General features: G+C 40.7%; 1 protein-coding gene across 3 annotated transcripts in view; it reads right to left on the reverse strand.

Annotated features, from left to right (window-relative positions):
* The window catches only part of NR2C1 (nuclear receptor subfamily 2 group C member 1), a 34,049-nt gene extending 17,000 nt beyond the window's left edge, over positions 1-17,049 (reverse strand). Inside the window, exons 1-8 of one of the 3 annotated variants that reach the window (XM_056847091.1) lie at positions 17,032-17,049; positions 9,670-9,745; positions 8,674-8,781; positions 7,402-7,632; positions 6,179-6,260; positions 4,183-4,362; positions 2,150-2,315; positions 1,978-2,068 (exon numbers count right to left, since the gene is read on the reverse strand). In XM_056847091.1, the coding sequence (XP_056703069.1) occupies positions 1,978-2,068; positions 2,150-2,315; positions 4,183-4,362; positions 6,179-6,260; positions 7,402-7,632; positions 8,674-8,781; positions 9,670-9,723 (912 nt within the window). In that variant the 5' untranslated portion in view covers positions 9,724-9,745; positions 17,032-17,049. Of the gene's footprint in view, positions 1-1,977; positions 2,069-2,149; positions 2,316-4,182; positions 4,363-6,178; positions 6,261-7,401; positions 7,633-8,673; positions 8,782-9,669; positions 9,746-10,295; positions 10,351-17,031 lie in introns of those variants that run through there. The other 2 variants (XM_056847092.1, XM_056847090.1) reach the window with 2 other exon arrangements.
* Positions 17,050-19,022: the final 1,973 nt, after the last annotated feature.

Here is a 19,022-nt window from a genome sequence, read left to right on the forward strand (position 1 = left end):
CTTTCAAAAAACTCTAATAAGTTAGTGAGACAGGACCTACCCTTACAGAAGCCATGTTGGGTTTTGCCCAGCAGACCTTGCCCTTCTTGACAATTCTATCTTTAATAATGCTTTCCACTAATTTACCCAGAACAGACGTTAAGCCAACTGGCCTGTAATTTCCTGGGTTCCCCCTGGAACCTTTTTTATAAATGGGTGTTACACTGGCCATTCTCCAGTCCTCTGGTACAGAGGCTGATCGAAGGGACATATTACATATCTTTGTTAGAAATTCAGCAATTTCCCATTTGAGTTCTTGAAGAACTCCAGGATGAATACCGTCTGATTTGTTAGTGACTTGTTAGTTTGCAGTTTGTCTAGACGTTCTAGGACTTCCTGCCTTGTTACCACCATTTGCCTCAGCTCCTCATTTTCCCCTCTCCAAAATCTCTGTTCAGGAGAAGGAATCTGCCCTGTATCTTCAGCAGTGAAGACAGATGAGAAGATTTAGTTTTTCAGCAAACGCTTTATCCTCCTTTACAGTTCCTTTACTCCCATTGTCATCCAATGGTCCAATCAGTGGGTTATAGAGCAAATCAAGCCTGAACTGACCCTAGAAGCTAAAATGACTAAACTGAGGCTGTAGTACTTTGGACACATTATGAGAAGACAAGAGTCACTGGAAAAGACAATCATGCTTGGAAAAGTTGAAGGCAGCAGGAAAAGACGAAGACCCAACAAGAGATGGATTGACTCTATAAAGGAAGCCACAGCCCTCAATTTGCAAGATCTGAGCAAGGCTGTTAAGGATAGGACACTTTGGAGGACATTGATTCATAGGGTTGTCATGAGTCGGAAGCGACTTGACGGCACTTAACACACACACTCCTAACAAAACTTGAATCCTACAACGTATGAAACCAACAAAGCCTGGCTGCTGTGGTAAATTGACTAAGAGAGAACAAATTGAAACTAAACCCTGAAAAGACAGAGGGAATGCTGGTTGGGAAGGCAGAAACCTTGAAGGACATTGTGCTCATGCTGTTGATGGAATTCAGCCAATCCTTGCTGACTCAGTTAAGAGCCTTGAGGTTAAACTGGACCCAACATTATTGCTGGAGAAGCAAGTTAATGCAGCTGCAAAAAAGGCTTTCTTTCAACTCAGCCTAGCCCAAAAGATGGCCTCTTACCTTGATATGGCTGATATGACCACCTGGATCATCACAGTAACATCAAGACTAGGCAACTGTAATGCACTATATATTGGTCTGCCCTCAAAGTCAGTTCAGAAACTCCAGCTGGTGCAGAATGCCTCAGCTCAGGTATTATTGGGAGCTAGATGAAGCACATATATTACCCCCATTCTACACTCACTCCACTGGCCTATCAGTTACTGGGCTAAATTTAAGGTACTGGCCATCACAAAGACCTTCATGGCCTTGGACCCTCATATTTGCAAGACCACCTCTCCTCCTACGCACTGCCACAACAGCTTTGCTCATATAAGCAAGGTATTTTGCAGGTGTCAACCTGCACATGGGCAAGATCAGCAACTGCCCATAAACGTGCCTTCTCCATCGTGGCCCCCATCTTGTGGAATGGCCTGCTCAAGGAGTTCAGGAAGGCTCCCGCTTTCCTGGCTTTCTGCAAACTATGCAAAACTGAATTATTCAAGAGAGCTTTTTTATGCAGGCAATAGAGTGGCACTGTACTAAATGATTCACAAAGTTACTTGGATAAATTATTAGGGACTGCAGACTATACTATCGTGTTTAGCTTGCATCGTTTTTACGTCATTTAATTTGTCATGTTAATATCTATGCTTCAGTTCTGTTTTTAGATTTCTGACTTGTTCTACAACCCTATTACCATTGTAGTTTACTGAATGTCCTATCCTATTGACTATATTAACTCACTCTGTGTTATCTGCCTTGAGTCCAAGTGAGAAAGGTTGACTATAAATAATGTAATTAAATTAAATTAAAATAAATCTTATACCTTATCTTGAGTCATTAGCACTGCAGGCTCATTCTTTATTCCAGACTGATGAATGTTCACAAACATTCCAGACTCCAGCATTCCTGTTGACCTGAAATAAAAAGAAACATATTTTTGCTTATTTCTTCAAGAACAGTTACAGAGCTATCTAATCTCATGTAGCACTGCATACCTTGCTGTTTCATTGTCTGTGACAAAGGTTGGAGTTGCTGTTAGCGGGCTGCGCAAATCTTTCCGGATGTAAATCTTTTCTGTCGAAGCCGCACAATTTGAAGATTTTTCTCGTGATACTTCAACAGGTTTCCTCTCAAACTGAACAGCTACAAAAGGGTGTGGAGCTATCAGTAATAATCCAAAATTCACACACAATTAGCTATGGAGCAACATGCTATTTTCTAGAGAACTATCTTGATTTTCAGTTGCTACTGGAAAATATATTTTTTCTTTTAAATAGAAGAAAAATTAAACCTAACAAGCTCATACCCCACCAGAAAATATTTTTGTTAGTCTTTAAGGTGCTACTGGACTCTTGCCCTTTTCTAAACCTAACAAGTCAGTGATCTTTAAGCCCTTTCCCCTCTGTACGTGAATTCCTCTTGCTGACTTTAGCTATGGTTAATCTGGTTCCATTACCCAGAATAGGTACCTACTTAGTAACCCTAAGAAGGAATCTTAATTAGCATTAACCATTCTCAATGTTGCCTCACAGTAATATTTAACTGAAGTGAAAAGGATGAATACGAATGCATGAGAAGGGAAGGCTGAGCAACTCTGAATTTTCTGTTCCACAACCCAGTCCTGGTCATTAGCCAGGACTGAGAAATTGCCAGTGTTATGTCTGCTTGTTCATCTAATAGTTTAAATATCAGACAAAAAAATGACAGTAGTTTGCAAACTCATCTGCTAAACAACTGCTTCATACCTGTTTGGGGTGATGATTCTAGAATCTAGAGGGTTTTCCAAGATGCAAACTGAATTCATACAAAGAATACGTTTAGGACTCCCTCATTGTCATTCCACATAAACCAAGCTCATCATTGAACATATCCAGCGGTCCTACCTGATTGCACATTGCAGGAGAACAACAGTGGTAAACAAGCTGTCTTTCAGGGGAGCTTGGTTACCACACATGATTTTCTGAGGAACCTCAGTTAGGCATCTAAGATATCCCAGGATTCTTTGAAAACCACCGTCATATAAGAAATGTTTGCTTTTGATTTCTCTCCTTATTCTGTTTCTAATCAGCAAGAGCTCTTTTCTCAATCATATAATTACTAGGGTTGCCAACTCTGGGTTCAGAAATACCTGGAGATTTGAGGGTGGAACCTGGGAGAATGAGGTTTAGTGAGGGGAGGGAAATTGGTAGGGTATAATACCATTCAGTACACCTTCCAACGCAGGAGGAGTGGAATAATGTTTAAAATAAATAAATAATAAATAAACAATTTATGTAGTCTGGAGATCAGCTGCAATTTCAGGAGATCTCCAGGCCCCACCTGGAGGTTGGCAACTCTAACAATGGCTGTATCAACAGCTGTTCAAAGGGAAAACCCTTTCAGTGTAGAAGGAAGTCTTATCAAATCTAGACTCTAAACATCTTTTATGCAAAATAAGCTGCAAATACCCTTCCCTTTCCAAACTCATACATATATGTGTGTTATATAAACATTCAGCCTGATGAAGAGTTCTGAGAAATTCTACATGCCATTTGGTTGGTCATATGTGGATTGTTATGTGGATTGTATTCTTTGCTTTTGGATGTTACTTTCAGACTGGCATGGCTGTAAGTAACTTCTTGCAACACACCCAGTCACTTATGTCCTTAAAGGCTCTAAAGTCTTCCTGTATGAGGCATTAATTCTCACACTCTCACAGAAGAGTCCTGTAAAAATGGGCATGTTAAGCATCAGAAGTGAAGGGAAATAGGTTTATTTAAAGAAAAGTTGAAGAAAGGCCTAAGAGCTCTGGTGCTATGAGAACTTCTTCCAGAACTTTACTCTCCTAAGTAGGGATATCCTCCCATGATACCACAGGAAACATTCAGTTGAAGATAAGCCCTGCATCCAGAAGGAAGGAATCACCCATCAGTCAGGATGCCCTCCCCTTCTGAGCAAGAATGGCTGTTCCAGAAGTAATTTAAGCAGGACAGCACAAATCTGAGTTTTTTCAACAACTACCCCCCTCCCCCAATCAACTCATACTTACAATCTTGCTTCATTCCAAAAGCAATACATTTCTGTAGCCTACAGTACTGACATCTGTTTCTATGGTGTTTGTTGATCACACAGTCTTTTGTCCCTCGGCATGAATACACTAAATTCTTTCGTATGCTTCTTTTAAAGAATCCTTTGCATCCCTCACATGTTACTGCTCCATAATGTCGTCCTGATTTCATAACAACAAAATACAACAATTACAATACAGCTGCTGTGTTTTGTTAGAACAAATACACCACTCAACTAAACACTAAAGAAAAGGGCACAGTTCTCAAAACCATCAAAGCATTTATAGGGTAAACCAACTAGCCTTTGATGTTTAAAATAAAACAAATGCCTTTATTATTTAGTAAATGCTATACAATTGTGTAACTACATCTTCTCTACCTAAAGCTAAGATGCCATGCTAACAAGTAATAGACTGAGAATGGAACAGCTGCTGGGCCAATAACATTAACCAATAACATTAACCATTTTTAATTGGATAGTTTGATAGAGATACTGTTTAATTGTGCAAACCGCCTTGAGTGTCAGTGAGAAAGGTGGACCATAAATGAAGCAAAATAAAGATAATAAACTTCCCCACACCTCCTTATACATCACAAAGCAAGCAAACACCAAGCCTTATTCCTTTCAGTACAGCTTGTCTGTCAGGACTGTTGAGCAGAAAATTTAAAAGAAAGTTTGTGGTAAAAACAGGCAATTTATAGTGCTATCATAAGCAGAGTTACACCTTTCCAAGTCCATTACACTGTTATTGTATTTAGCTTGCTAGTTAACAGCCTCCTTCCATATAAGACAAACTGAAGAGATCCTGCTTCCCCTACCCGCAGGCTCCTCAGGTCACAAATACCTATGAAAACATAACACATGTGTCTAGACCAAGACAAGCAGGACTGAATTGCAGGATGTGCACACTAGAAACAGATTCTAGGATCTACATGCTTTAGATTTTATGCATGTAGGAGCTGAACGTGCCCTGCCAAAGGGGTGGGGGTAGCATGATTCCAGTCACCTGCAATATATTCTCCATGTGGAAAGGGCTTTCTGTATCAACTTTATGGGAGCGTAATATATTATGCTGGAGGGATCACTTTTATTTCTATTACCTATTTATGTCCATTTAAATACGTTTCTCTAGAAACACCCTGCAAGGCTTTTCAAAAACATGTGTATTTTATAACTCACATATCATAAATATGGCACAGTGGTAAAGAGTGTCAGACTAGTATCTGGGAGACCCAGGTTCAAATCCCCACTTGTGCCATGGAAGCTTGCTGCGCCAATCACGTTCTCTAAGCCTAAACTACCTCAATGGGTTGTTGTGAGGATATGCTGCTTTGGGTCCCCCACTGAGGAGAAAGGTGGGATATAAACGAAGCAAAAAATAACTAAATAAATATGTTAAATAAATAAATAAATGATGTTGGATACTCACAGCAGTCATAATTACTATGTTGGGAATTTGGGAACTTAATTAGAAGTTGCTTATTAAACCTAGCAAAAAATTTAATTTGTGGGCAACAGAAATAGGCATGCTGTCTTAATTTTAAAATCCATTTATTTTCAATACTCGGTGACATTAAGTACATAAGAAAGGCCATGCTGGATCAGACCAAGGTCCAGCAAGTCCAGCAGTCTCTTCACACAGTGGCCAACCAGGTGCCTCTAGGAAGCCCACAAACAAGACAACAGCAGCAGCACCATCCTGCCTGTGTTCCACATCACCTAATATAATAGGCATGCTCCTCTGATCCTGGAGAGAATAGGTATACATCATGATTAGTATCCATTTTTACTAGTAGCCATGAATAGCCCTCTCCTCCGTGAACATGTCCACTCCCCTCTTAAAGCCTTCCAAGTTGGCAGCCATCACCACATCCCAGGGCAGGGAGTGCCACAATTTAACTATGCGTTAAATTACTTTTTAATACAAGTAAAAATAACTCAAAATTAATTTTGCAAAGTAGTACAAAGTTATTTACCTGATGCCTTATCTCCGCAAACGACACAGAGATCAAATATTTTATTTAGGGTTTGCTCTGTGGAAGAATTGTCTGTTAAAATCTGGTAAAAAGAAGAAAAGAATTACTGTAATCCAGCTCTCACTTTGACCAGCTCTTTCTCTTGAATACATGCCTACTTCCGAATGCCTGATGCACTAGAATATGAATATACAAAGCATATTTCCTTCCAAAGGTTTGAATATACATTTGCCAATTTTTTTAAAAAATCAGGAAACGTCTTTGAGAAGAAAAAAACTGAAAATACAAGGTATAGAGTTTCAGTTACTGTGACATCTCTAGCATTGTTTTGGCTTCCCGTGTTTATTTTCCTTATAGCTCACTGAATCATGCTGAACTGAATTGCTATTTGTATGAATTTCTATTTACCAGAAATATTTATTTACAATGTAGAAAATGTAGTGTTTCAGGCAGAAAAATTAGGATCTAGAACATCCAGGTTGCTTTGCAAGAACAGTGTTGTCCTGCTGTGCTTTTTCTGATTTCATGTTTCTTTGTAAGGATATAAACACCTAGTTATATGAAAGCCATACATTTCGCCAACAAAGATAGAATCCCTAAAATGCAATACTAAAGACAGACATACTACCATGACTGGGGGGAAGACCTTAGGAAATAGTTTTCCTACAGGGACTTTATTAAAAGGACTTTGCTTTTACCCAGCACGAAGACATCAATATTTTGTAACTCATAAAATGACACTCCTTCCCCAGGTAACATACTCCCAAGTTTTTGGTACTGCAAATGCAACATGGTTGTCAAAAAAATCATAGCACCCAAAATATCAAAGAAAAAGCGGGCCAAACAGCCTCACAACCACACTGTGAACATTCAAATTCCTGCTCTACCAATCAGACTAACTTATCTCACAGGACTGCTGTATGGATGAAAATGAAGGCAGGCAAATCATGAGCTTCCTGGAGGACTAAAGGAACCCCTCCCATTTTGTGAAACTTAGTTTTATAGCATTATTCTCTGAAAAATGCATCCTTCCCCCTTCAAGTTATGAAGCATACATGTTCTTCAATATGTTGTTTTAAAAACAGGAGACAGGTTGTCTCCTTCCACGTGCATAACAAGGTTATCAGGCCCCAGCACACAGACAGAACTTCATACTACTGCTCATGGATCAGCACTAGCATGACATAAAAGTCATCCAAAGAAGTCTTAATAATAGAAGTCACCTGAATGTGTTGTGCAGATATATCTGGAGATGTAAAAAAAAGCTGGTTGACTCCTGCAGCATCTGGAGTTGTTAGGAAAACTTTTCCTGGAGTGGCATCTTGCCTGGCAAGGATCACTTTGCTTGGAGTAGAACCATCATGATTTGTTAAAATGAACTGTTTGCCTGTTGCAGTTTGATCAAGTGCTGTAACAATCTGGATCTTCTGCCCAGTCTGCTGATCTGTGACAATCTGGTAACATATTTTATCTCAAGTTATTCAAGTAGTTAAAAGTGGAAAACAGTCAGATATTGCAAAAGGAAACTGATATCCACATTTCATTCTTTAAAAAAGCAATCTTATTTGTAGAGCATGGAATAGCAGATCATGTTAAATAACCTCTTTTAAAAGTATGTACATATATTTAGAGGAACTTCAAGTGTATAGGTGGGATTTCTCCAGCTGTGGCAAGAAACAGACCTATATCATTATTCCTGTTCTAATTAACAATTTAGCAAGGCTGTATCTGCTTAAGGATTTTGCTGAATATTCACAAAATAATCCACAGTTAAAGCTGCCAGGTCTCAAAGTTCACCTGATATTTCTGAGTTTTAGCTTCTTTCTAAGGGTCTCCAGGAAACTTAATTAATTGTCAAGGTAACGAACCAGAATCAGGACAGGACTGTATGTATACAAACAAACTTTGGCTCCCAAGGTCTGAGACCTGGCAAGCTCACCCATACTATCAGTGGGCACAACTACATGAAACAGCCTTGCTGCCATACTATGGAGGCATAGAAGAAAGTGGGGAGAAGTACTATTTATATAAAGTACTTATTAGGCACCACTTAATGCTAGAGCTGCTGCTAATTGATGTTGGCATCTCAGAATGAATAAAGGCAATGGAATAACTGTGTTGGTTACAGGATGCTGAGCTCTCTCTTTTCTTGGTAGCAAGGTCAGACCTCAGAATAAATATTTCATAAATTGCTCTGAACCATCACATAAAAGCTTGAGCGGTGTATACAGTTTCATAACAAATAATGTTTAATGTATAGTTTGACAGTATTCAACATTAATCCATTGAAGGGATGAGAAAATAAAATCTGTGCTATATCCAAGCTGTTAGGTCACTGCCCATGGGCAGTGAAAGAACATTCAAAGGAGTGCCTCAGAATGAACAACTCCATTTGCCACTGAATAGACTAAAAAATCATTGCACACCCGATAGGTATCATGATGTTCTTTTTTGTAAATTAGTTAAATTGTCAAAATATTTTGGATCCAATGTACCTGCATGCGCTGGGGTAAAGTGAGACCTGAATCTGCAGGGACAATTTGAATTCTTTGTGCTGACCCATCCATTAGTGTTTGTGTGATAGATCCTTGTGAATGTACTATCTAGAAGGGAAAAATGTAAAAACAACAACAACATTAACTGTATAACTGAACAAAATTTGACCAATTTCAGCAACACGTTTGTTCTAACTGAAACACAGGACAAACTAATTTGCTGAAGGGGGAGGGCTACGTATCTAACAAAAATTATTCCTCCTTGGAAGAACTATATGCTTTACACATTCATTCTAGATACTTTTAATGGCATAACTTCAATGAAACCATAGTACAGATTCATTGATTTACTGCAGGGGTAACACAATATGCCAAACCTTAAATAACTATTAAGACAGACTGACACAATACTCTCCAAAAACTCACCCTTCCTCACAAGTAATTCTTGTGTCTGGATACCCCGCAAAATAAAAGTTATTGCTTGCAAGTAGACAGAACACAGCGACTGTAAAGAATCAAGTCAGATGGTACTGCACATTGGGTCCACAGTATCCAGACACTGGAATTACTTCTTTCTAAGAACAATCCTTGGAAGGAACTAAATTTGATTCTGCCTGGACAGCTGTTATTCTTTCCATACCAGAGCATCATAAAATATCACATACTAGAGCTTCCCAGGCCCTCAGAACACAACTTGCATATTACATTTAGAATTTGCAAGGAACAAATCTAATTGTCCCTACTATCCAATACCTAAAAGAACATGCAATGTTTTACTAGGTTACTATTACTTTCTGCCAAATTCTAAATTTATTATTTGAGGTCTCGGGTGCCCTTGCATAAAGCCTTAGACTTGCATGATGATGAACTAAATATGTCAAGAACAGATCATGCATTCTAAACTACAGACGAATAATTACTGGAGAGATTTTTATATTGCACTTTCAAAATTTATATTTGTATTATTTATTTATAAGATGTCCGCAAAATCAGTACCTCTCCCATTTGGTGCTCAATAATCTGATGGACCAGTTCCTCAATGGTTGACATGATCTTCAATCATCAGTGTTTCCTGTTAAAAAGAGGTAGATATTTGAAAATTCTATAGTGTCTAAGGAAAGAAAACCAGAGCAAAAAATAATAATCACAGTTTCTCTGATGGTACAGTAACAGCACTCAAACACAAGCCTTAAAAATTGTGCATTAAACCCATTCATACATAGCCACATCACATTACAGCCAAAGTAGCATGATGGCTTCTGGGAGCAAATAACTAAACATTTTTAGGATGCACAGACACCTTTTTATTTTAGAAAATGCTTCCACAGTATCAACAAACCCAGAAGTCTTACTATAGCCAGCTACACAAAGAGCAAAGTAAATATGATGTCCTTACTGTGGAATCACATTTTTAGATTGTTTGTAACTTGCTAACATCTTAACAACTTGTACTTCTCTTTGGCATAATTAAAGCTTCCACTGAAAAACTGTAGCTCCTCTCCTCTCTCCAGCTATTAATTCAAAATATTGTTGTTCAATTTTGCATTTTTCAGGGTTCAATTTTGCATTTTTGTAAAGTCCAAACCCAGTTAAGATTATATGTATGTTAACATTCTGCTTACCGAAGTTATTGGTGTTACATTCCATTTCCTGCATGCATAATTATTTTATGGACGTCCCCTGTGATAAAATATAAAGATAGATAACTTTAATTTCAAACATTTTATTGTAAAAAGTCTATAGGATGAATATACATTTCCAATTTTCAATTCCTGAAAGAATTAATAGAATACCAATTATAAAGATTTATAGAACAACGTTTAATTATTTAAGGTTTAGTGACTGCCTTTAAAAAACAAATCACAACTATTAATTCATACATATACTGTTCTTTTAAATATGATGCATTTTATGAATAAAATAACACATCTGTACAAGCAATAAATAGATCTAACATATTTTTAAAATACAAACATTTTGTACTGGTAGATGTTATCCAGCTACTGCCTGCACACTTCAATAGCAAGATCCTGTTATGGGAAGTCCAACGTGAGACACTGTTTTCTAACACAGGTTCATACATTTCATGAGTGACTCAAATCCCTTCTTAATATACTGAACTTTTGGCTTTCACTTTACCTGGTGACAATGGGTTCCATAGCCCAACCGTATAATTTTAATTATTATTATTATTATCATCATCATCTATATCCTGCCTTTCTGTCCTACAAGGGCTGCCAAGGCAGCTAACAATTTAAAACATACAAGGTAAAATTACTTTACAAAACCATTAAAATCATTTTTCCTCCCAAACATACATCATTACAACAATATTAAAAAGAGCTAAAAAAAAACGGAGTTACAAATGTACAAAAGATAAAACCATTGGTTAGGAAAGAGGGATCGTTGAGGGAATGGCAAACAAAAAAGTCTTCACCCGCAAGTGGAAAACAGCAACCGAAGGGGACAGACAAATCTCCCTGGGGATAGAGTTCCAGAGTTTTGCCACCACGATTGAGGGGTCCCTCTCCCAGGCTGCCAGCCACCTGATCTAAGAAGATGGCAGCACCTGAAGCAGGCCCCAGTCACCCAGCAAGCTTCTATGGCAGAATGGGGATTTGAACCTAGGTCTCATGGGAGGAGATGCTCATGGCAAGAGACAGCTGTTTTATTTACTCAGCTTTGCAAAACATTCTGTTGTACACAGGGGGGAAAGGACAGTGTTTAAGTATTACATATACTTATCTGACACATGAAACAGTTCTCCTTATCAAACATTATTCTATATACAATATTTCCTCCCAAAGTTCTAAATTTTCACTGAGTTTGCAATGTTTTAACAATCATGTTTTTATATGTAGGTCTGGAGGAGTCCGCTAGTCAAAATGCTCATCCCCTCACATTTACATGATCCAGATAATCCAGTGGCAGATGTTCAGTTTTCACCTGCCAAAAAGACTGTATAATAAAAGTGAATTGTATAAGTAAATACGTTTCCTGTTATTCTGGAATCTCTGTTCACTGAACAGGAAGTACAGGGAGGGGATGAATCTTTATAGGCAGGATTTCATCCAACAAATTACATAAATAGCATGGGCTAAATAAATATCTGTTAAAGGTTTAGATGCTGCCTCTCAACCACCAAAATACATTTCAAAACAAATTGGAAATCAATAACTACAAACCATGGAAAACAGTAAAAGCTTTATACAATCAGCCAGTGCCTATGAAACAGTGAAGTGGGGAGGGGGTATATGGCAAGACCAATTTAACTTGGCTCTTGAAACCAAGATTAGGTAGGCATCAGGTAGTCAGACAAGAGGAGGCCATCACAGAAAGGATCCTGTCAGAAGACTGGAGTTTACAGCAATGGACTGTTTTTGTGCAGCCACATATGTGAGTAAAGGTACACTGTGCCTCTTGTGGAATCTCCTTAGTAAAGAAGGTGAGGGAATTCCACTCTTGACCTCAAATTACTATTAAATGGCAAGCCATAAAATAATAATTTACACTTTAATGGCTCAATGTTTTAAGCAACACAATTACTTTAGGACAGTTCAATTTCAGGCTCCTAAAATTGATCAAAACCAAAATATCTGCAGAGACAGAACTTAACACTGCAGTGGTACTGCTTAACAGTCAATACCACAATGCATCACAAATTAGAACATTTAAGAATGAAGAATATGGAAAATTACGAGCTAAACATTTCCCAAAGAAATTAAAAGGGGGGGGGAACTGTGCCACCAATTCCCATAAAAGTATGAGGGCAAATCACCCTTATTTCACCTCTAAAAATGCGATCATTCTTTTTGGGACTGCCCCTTTGGCAGTGACAATGGCCAAGACACACTGCTCACAGTGGCTGTAGGGCAAATAACTACCCAAGATGCAAACTGCCAAGCAGTGCTGGATGTCTATGCCCCATGAGTGGGCTTTCCTCATCCAGGCGGAGATAAAATTGGATTGCAGCTCAGCTCTCCTCAGCAGCGGCAAATGGTAGGCATGGGGGTGGCCAATGTTACAAATCAATATCCAGAGCTCCTCCCAACGGGCGTTGTCACATTTACTTTTCAAGCATTTCTGCTGTGCTCCCCACCCTCCGATAGTTGAGGCAGGCACAAGGGAAACAAGGTGTTTTTCTCTCAAAGGGCAGACGTGTTTTCCTGAAAGAGGCAATCATGGTACTCCCACCAGGGAAGTAGGTGGTTACATTTCAACTGACTGTTCCTAGATGCAAACTTCATCTATGTTTATCAGCGTACGTTTTCAATGTATTCCAGAAAAAGGTACTCAAGGCAATACTAGGCTCAAAATTTTAGGGTTTTATTCGTTTGTTTTTTAAAAATCTCTAATTCTTACAGTGGCAAAACTATACTTGAAAGGCCATTCTGAAGTCTTAGAAGTTATAGCAATGACTGAATAAGATTTTCTGTGACTTATGTTAAAGCTCCAATCCTGTTGCCCTTCCCTTTGGCTAATTAAAATTATACACAAAGATTCCCACAAATTTATACAAGGAACAGTTTCAATTGCATTATTGCCTAATTTATAATTGTGATAAAACAGAATTCTGCTCTAACCCGAGCACCTAAAATCCTAAATGGCTGAGTTCTGTATCTCTGAGTAAAAGCCTGCCCAACAAACAAGGCAATATGCTAAAGTTCCACTCTAGCGCAATTTGGGCTTTGGCCTTCTAAGTCAGAGTGTTCCGTGTTCAAATGATCTAGGCCCAAGCAAACTTTCTAAAACTCTTCTTCCACAAGACTGGTGGTTTTTACAATGACATTTCAATTGTACAGTTTTTTTTATTTAATCACAATAGCTACTTTGTTTGCCAGATTACTATATAATCATTGTTTAATAATTTTGCTGCCGATGTGTAGTTTCAAACAGATACCATATTATTTTGGAATTATCTGTTCTAGAAAACAGGAAAAAAGGACCTGTCTAGATCAGGGGTTCCAAACATGGTGCCCACTGACACCTTTCCTAGTGCCCAGCAAGTGTTTTTAGAAAATGGGTGGGGTAGGGCTTTTGCCCAGCAAGGCTTCTGCTTGGCCACTGGAGATTTGATTGGGTGTGCAGATTTTTAAAAACATTGCCTCAGAGGCTTAATGTGTGGAAATGGGCAGGTGAAGCTTTTCATGGCATAAATAACATCTCATTATGCCCACATAAAGAACAGTTGGCAACCCTAATTTCCTTCGAAGGCAAGTGTGGAACCTTACTGGCAACTTGGTTGTCCAGACACATTCATTCTGTAGATAAGCAAAGCCATGAAATAGTAGGGCGCACAGCTTCTCTATCTGTAGCAACACAAGTAGAAAGGAAAATGTGCCTGTCAGATATTGATAAGGTTTGACGAGGGCTTGTGTAAGATCTGGAAGTCATGAGCCAAAGTACTATGTCAGATAAATATTCGGGAAAGTCAGCAGTTCATTTAGTAACTGACAAGGTATGCTTCCTTTCCCTAAGGAGCAATGGTCTCAAGGGACCCTAAGAAACCCATTACCCAAGTCTCTCTAAGGAGTGCCCTTAATTATTTACTACTTAGTGCAGAGAAGGGACAAATTTTCCTCCCAGAATATTTTACAGCTGTTGCTCTCTTGAGTTTCACAATTCAGACCTGCAAGAACAGAATTATTCATGAGTAAGCCAGTTTCTGTAAGATATTTATAGACCCCCACCACCTTAGCTAAGCACAGGAAATAATCATGTGTCAATAAAGCAGTAGGAAGCTTCAGATCCAACTCACATCAGTGAGTCGTGGGCTAAATTAAAGTTTGAGATTATACTATACATGTCATCACAGCAATGTTACAATAAAAACCCAAATACATTTGCAATAAAATGAAATAGAGAACATCTTTATTATCACAATCACAAATTAATCTTTTCCTTTTACAATCACATATTTGATATTTGTAGAGGAAACTTAAAGACAGAACTGTGGACCACTAATGAGAAATGCAATGTCTGCAGCAGAATGTGGATTAGCAGACACCCCCCCATGTTCAATATGATTTTTATTCACAATGCAGCAGACTAGATAGTACACTGAAAATATGTAGCAATGTCTGTAGGTTATTGTCATGGTGACTGAGCACATTATTCTGTAGATCTTTAGTTTTATAGTTCAGATATAATGGTACTTTGAACTTATAAAGAAACTTTACAATAAATAAATGTTCAAAATGTTACTGCAAGCACACAAGGCTATTAGCAGCTCTGAAACTGGTATGTTGAATGTGTTACCCTCTTTGGATGAGGCTATAGTTAAGTAAAACAATCTCTAGCTAGAAGAGCTGGGAAATAATTCTCCTTGAAGTTCTTGAAGGTCAATTTCAGTTAGGATATATAGCACCAGTCTAAGAGTGATTGGTCTAATAATTCACACACCAACATATTTTAATAGAATTCTCTCTGGTCAGGTGTTGAGACAGTACGCCTGCCAAAAGTAATTTCAGCATTAGAAAACCTCCAAAGTAGAGGAAAAACCTCTTGTTCCCAAATTTCATTTCTAGCTTTATACTACAAGAGCAGCTGTTAAACAACAGCAACAGCACAATATTAGATAACATAAAGCCCATTCCTGAGGGGAAGGGCTGAGCCGGTGGCTGGAGGCAGTGCTGCCACGCCACCTCCAAAGTAGGATTCAGCCCCCCATACCAAAGCCAGAAAGCTGCCCTTACTTTCCATAGTGTTCCACGGGGCTACGTCACCTAAAAAGGTGGCGTAATTGAAAGGGCAAAGGGGGCGTTCCTGGCCTGAAAATGGTTAGGAAGCTGCCTAAAGGCAGCTCCACCCCGGGAACTTCCCCCTGGGTTACAGCGCATGAATGTTCGCCGTCAGGAGGCCGGCGTCCCACGGCCTTTGCAGCACAGGGAGGCCGGTGTGGGCACCCCCAACGCCGGCGGCCGTGCCAGTCTTGGCAGCGCAAGTGGCACAGATGCAAGCGCAGGCCGTTGCTCGCCTCCTAAGACCTTTCGGCCTCACACTTCAGGAATGGGCTGTTACTTCCTTGAACTAGTTAATCTCACAGTGCAATCTTAAGAACACATCCCTGGAAATAAGCGCCATTGACCAAACCTCAAGACAATTGTCCTCTACAAGAATACATACAAAGAGGTGGAATAAATCACTCATAGAAGAAAAGCAGCATGCTCACCAGCAACAAGGAACGTCTACTCTGTAAGCCTTCTAGTTTAAATGAAAAATTACCTTAACAAAGCATTACAGCTCTAATCAGGCGATACTATTTTATATGTACACATATACAAGCCAGCTGCAATCTTCCCAAGACGTTTACATGCAGAACTGGCAAAACCTCATTTACAGGGATACCTAAAGGTTTGCTACATCAAAATCAGCAAGGGGGGAGGGGGGAAAGAGAAGCACAGTCCCATGAACCATATTTAATAGCAAGTTGTGGACAAATTTGCCAGTTAATTAATTGCACAAGTGTAAGTTAAGATGGAAAACATGGCAAGTTTTCAATGTCACATTCCTTCCAATACAGCTAATAAGTGTACCCTTTGATTGCACTATCTGGCAGAATACCACATCCCATGGGTGTGGTACAAAGAGTCAAGAAAGGACCAGGAGCCTTCTCCGATTTGTCAAAGAGAAGGCAGTAGCCAGACAGCGCATGCTGGAACACACTCTTTTACACCACAGAAGGCAGGCCCAAATAACATGAACGTCAGTCAATGGCAAATAAATAAATAAATGTATAGAAAGAAGGGCGGCGGGGGAGCATTAACCCCCCCCAAATCACAGGAGATAACATGGGGGGGTTACTATTCCCATAAATCTATCCATCCGTCGGCTGTGAGACGTCTACATTTGATCAAGAGGCAGGCCGCGCCGTGACCGCAGCGCTCCAGAGAGGCCTAATGAACCCGCTGTCACTCGCGCACACAAAATGGCTGCTGCGGTTGCCGAGAGCCAGGCTACGACCCCCCCCCCCAACCGCACTCCTCCCACATAACGCCAACGGGGCCTCAGGGCCGGCCGCGGCGGCTCCTATCCCGCCGCCGCGTATCCCGGCTGCAGAGAGGGCGAGGCCTGCATAGAGAAGCGGGCCCGGGGGCGCGGCCAGGATCCGGGGAGGGGAGAGGCAAGCCTTTCCTGTGGGTGAAAGGTCAGGGGGGCGGCGGCGGCAGCACGAGCTGCCACATGAGGAACGGGCGTCCTTCATCCTCCGCAGAACACGGAATATGCCCGTGAGAGGTGGGGTGTGAAGGCACCACCAACCGAGGCTGCAGCGGCCCGGGAAGGCCTCACAAGTCAGCATAGGTGCAAGAGGTACTTCGGCCACCGCCACCCATCCCCGTCTCCTCCCAGTACTCCTACCTGACAGGCGCAACAGCTTTTGGAAGGGGGGTGGTGATTTGACGGCGGCGGTCCGGATCTGAGGGGGGGGTCAGAGTTCGTGACCCCGCCCCTTACGTTCGGTCCTGTCCCGTCTCGCGTGGCGTTCCGCTTCCCCCCCCCTTTCCTCCTCCGCCGCCACCAGCACGGCTGCGCTTGCGCAGAGCGAGCTCGTCACAGGGGAGGCGGAGCGAATGTCACCACTGTGTAGACGAGAAAGGCGGGGGGGGGGGAAGGAGAGAAGCGGCTGTCTCCTGATCGTCAAAGCGGCTTCCGCCTTCAGAATCGGGGGGGGGGGGAGAGCGAATTAAAAGTTGTTTTTTAAGGCAGATCCATACAGAAAAAGCACGGTGCTGCCATCCATGTGAAATGTAAAGGCCGTATTGATAGGTAGCGCTTGTCCGCTGCGCCCCCCGCCCCAGTCTCACGATGTTTTCCCTTCTCTGCTTTTGGAGTTGCCACCTGTAGGTTGTGAAATTGCTTGAGATTGGGGAAGGGGTAAAACCTGAGAAGGGTGGGATTTTGGGAAGTGGAGGAACCCCAGCAGTTCGGTCCACCTTCTCCAGGGGCGCTGATTGCTATAGTCCAGGGATCCGTTGTAATTCCAGATCTCTAGGTCCCACCTGGAGGTTGGCAACCCTACAGTCAGAGTCCTGTGCATTCAAGCATGCTGCTTTCCCCTCTCCCCCTCCCCAAAAGCCAGCCCTGGTCTTCTCATTCCTCTCCAGTACTGCTTTTACTTCTCTTTGCCTCAAATCTACAGCCAATTCTCAACGTTTTATTCATAGCTCTCTGTGGCTTTGCCTCCTTACCGCTAACGTATCCTGACATGTCCCTGCTCATGAACGTTGCTCCTTCAAGGCGCACCCTCCTCAGCACTTCTGAATGTCTCTTGCTCCCTGAAGTGACTACTGAGCCCTTGTGGTTCCTAACACCTGGGACTGCATCTCAGGACACCTGGACACCCATTCATTCTCTTCAACTCTTCAAATACCCATGTTTTCTAGGAAATATATCTGCATAACAGTAGGGACGGGGAAAATGCATTTAAAATAAACTGATGCATATTCTTGCTCATCCCTGCCTCCAGCCCATTCCTTAGTTTCTCATCTCAGACTGCCTTATGTATTTGTAGATGGCAATCTAAAAATACTAATGGAAGTTGATGAGATAGAGGTAGGATATTAATTATGGGAGATGTCAGATATAGCTGAAGTTGAACTGGTTTGTGGGATTTGATGTTCATAGATCAGCCTTTGCCTTGTAGTTTGTGGCTGTGGGCAAGTTACTTTTGTCCATTTAACCCAGTATTATGTTGTCAGCAGTGGCCAAGCAATTGCATCTGGAAAGCTTATAAGCAGGACAGAAAAACAACAAACTTACCCAACTTATCCTGATATATCCCTAGCACCTGGTATTAAAAAATATTAGGCACCTGGTATTAAAAGATATTAATGCCAACATTTTAGGGAATTCCTGTACATACTACTAAAAGAAATAAACTAAAAAGGGCTCCATTTGAGCCAGTATACCCAGTGCTGAAAAGCAAGCCCATTTTCTAAGAAAAATTAGAAGACATTAATGCAGCTGGATGATGTCCAGTGCAAAATGCTTAATTTAATCAAAGGCAAATGTTTTAAGAATCCACTGATTTCACTGTCAGGATTATGCATGTGCTTGATTCTCCCTTATTCTATAACATTGGAGTGCTTAACCTGGATTAGATGATGCTCATTGTTTCTAAAGAGATTTCTGTCATAATTTACAGCATTTCTGTTGGTACTGGTCCTGACCTGGATGGCCCAGGCTAACCTGATCTCATCAGATCTCAGAAGCTAAGCAGGGTCAGCCCTGGTTAGTACTTGGCTAGGATACCACTTAGGAATACCAGGATCATTTTGCAGAGAAAGGCAATAGCAAACCACCTCTATTAGTCTCTTGCCTTGAAAACCCAACTGGGTTGCCATAAGTCA

Source organism: Euleptes europaea, chromosome 3, assembly GCF_029931775.1.
Source record: "Euleptes europaea isolate rEulEur1 chromosome 3, rEulEur1.hap1, whole genome shotgun sequence".
NCBI classification, from domain to species: Eukaryota; Metazoa; Chordata; class Lepidosauria; order Squamata; family Sphaerodactylidae; genus Euleptes; species Euleptes europaea.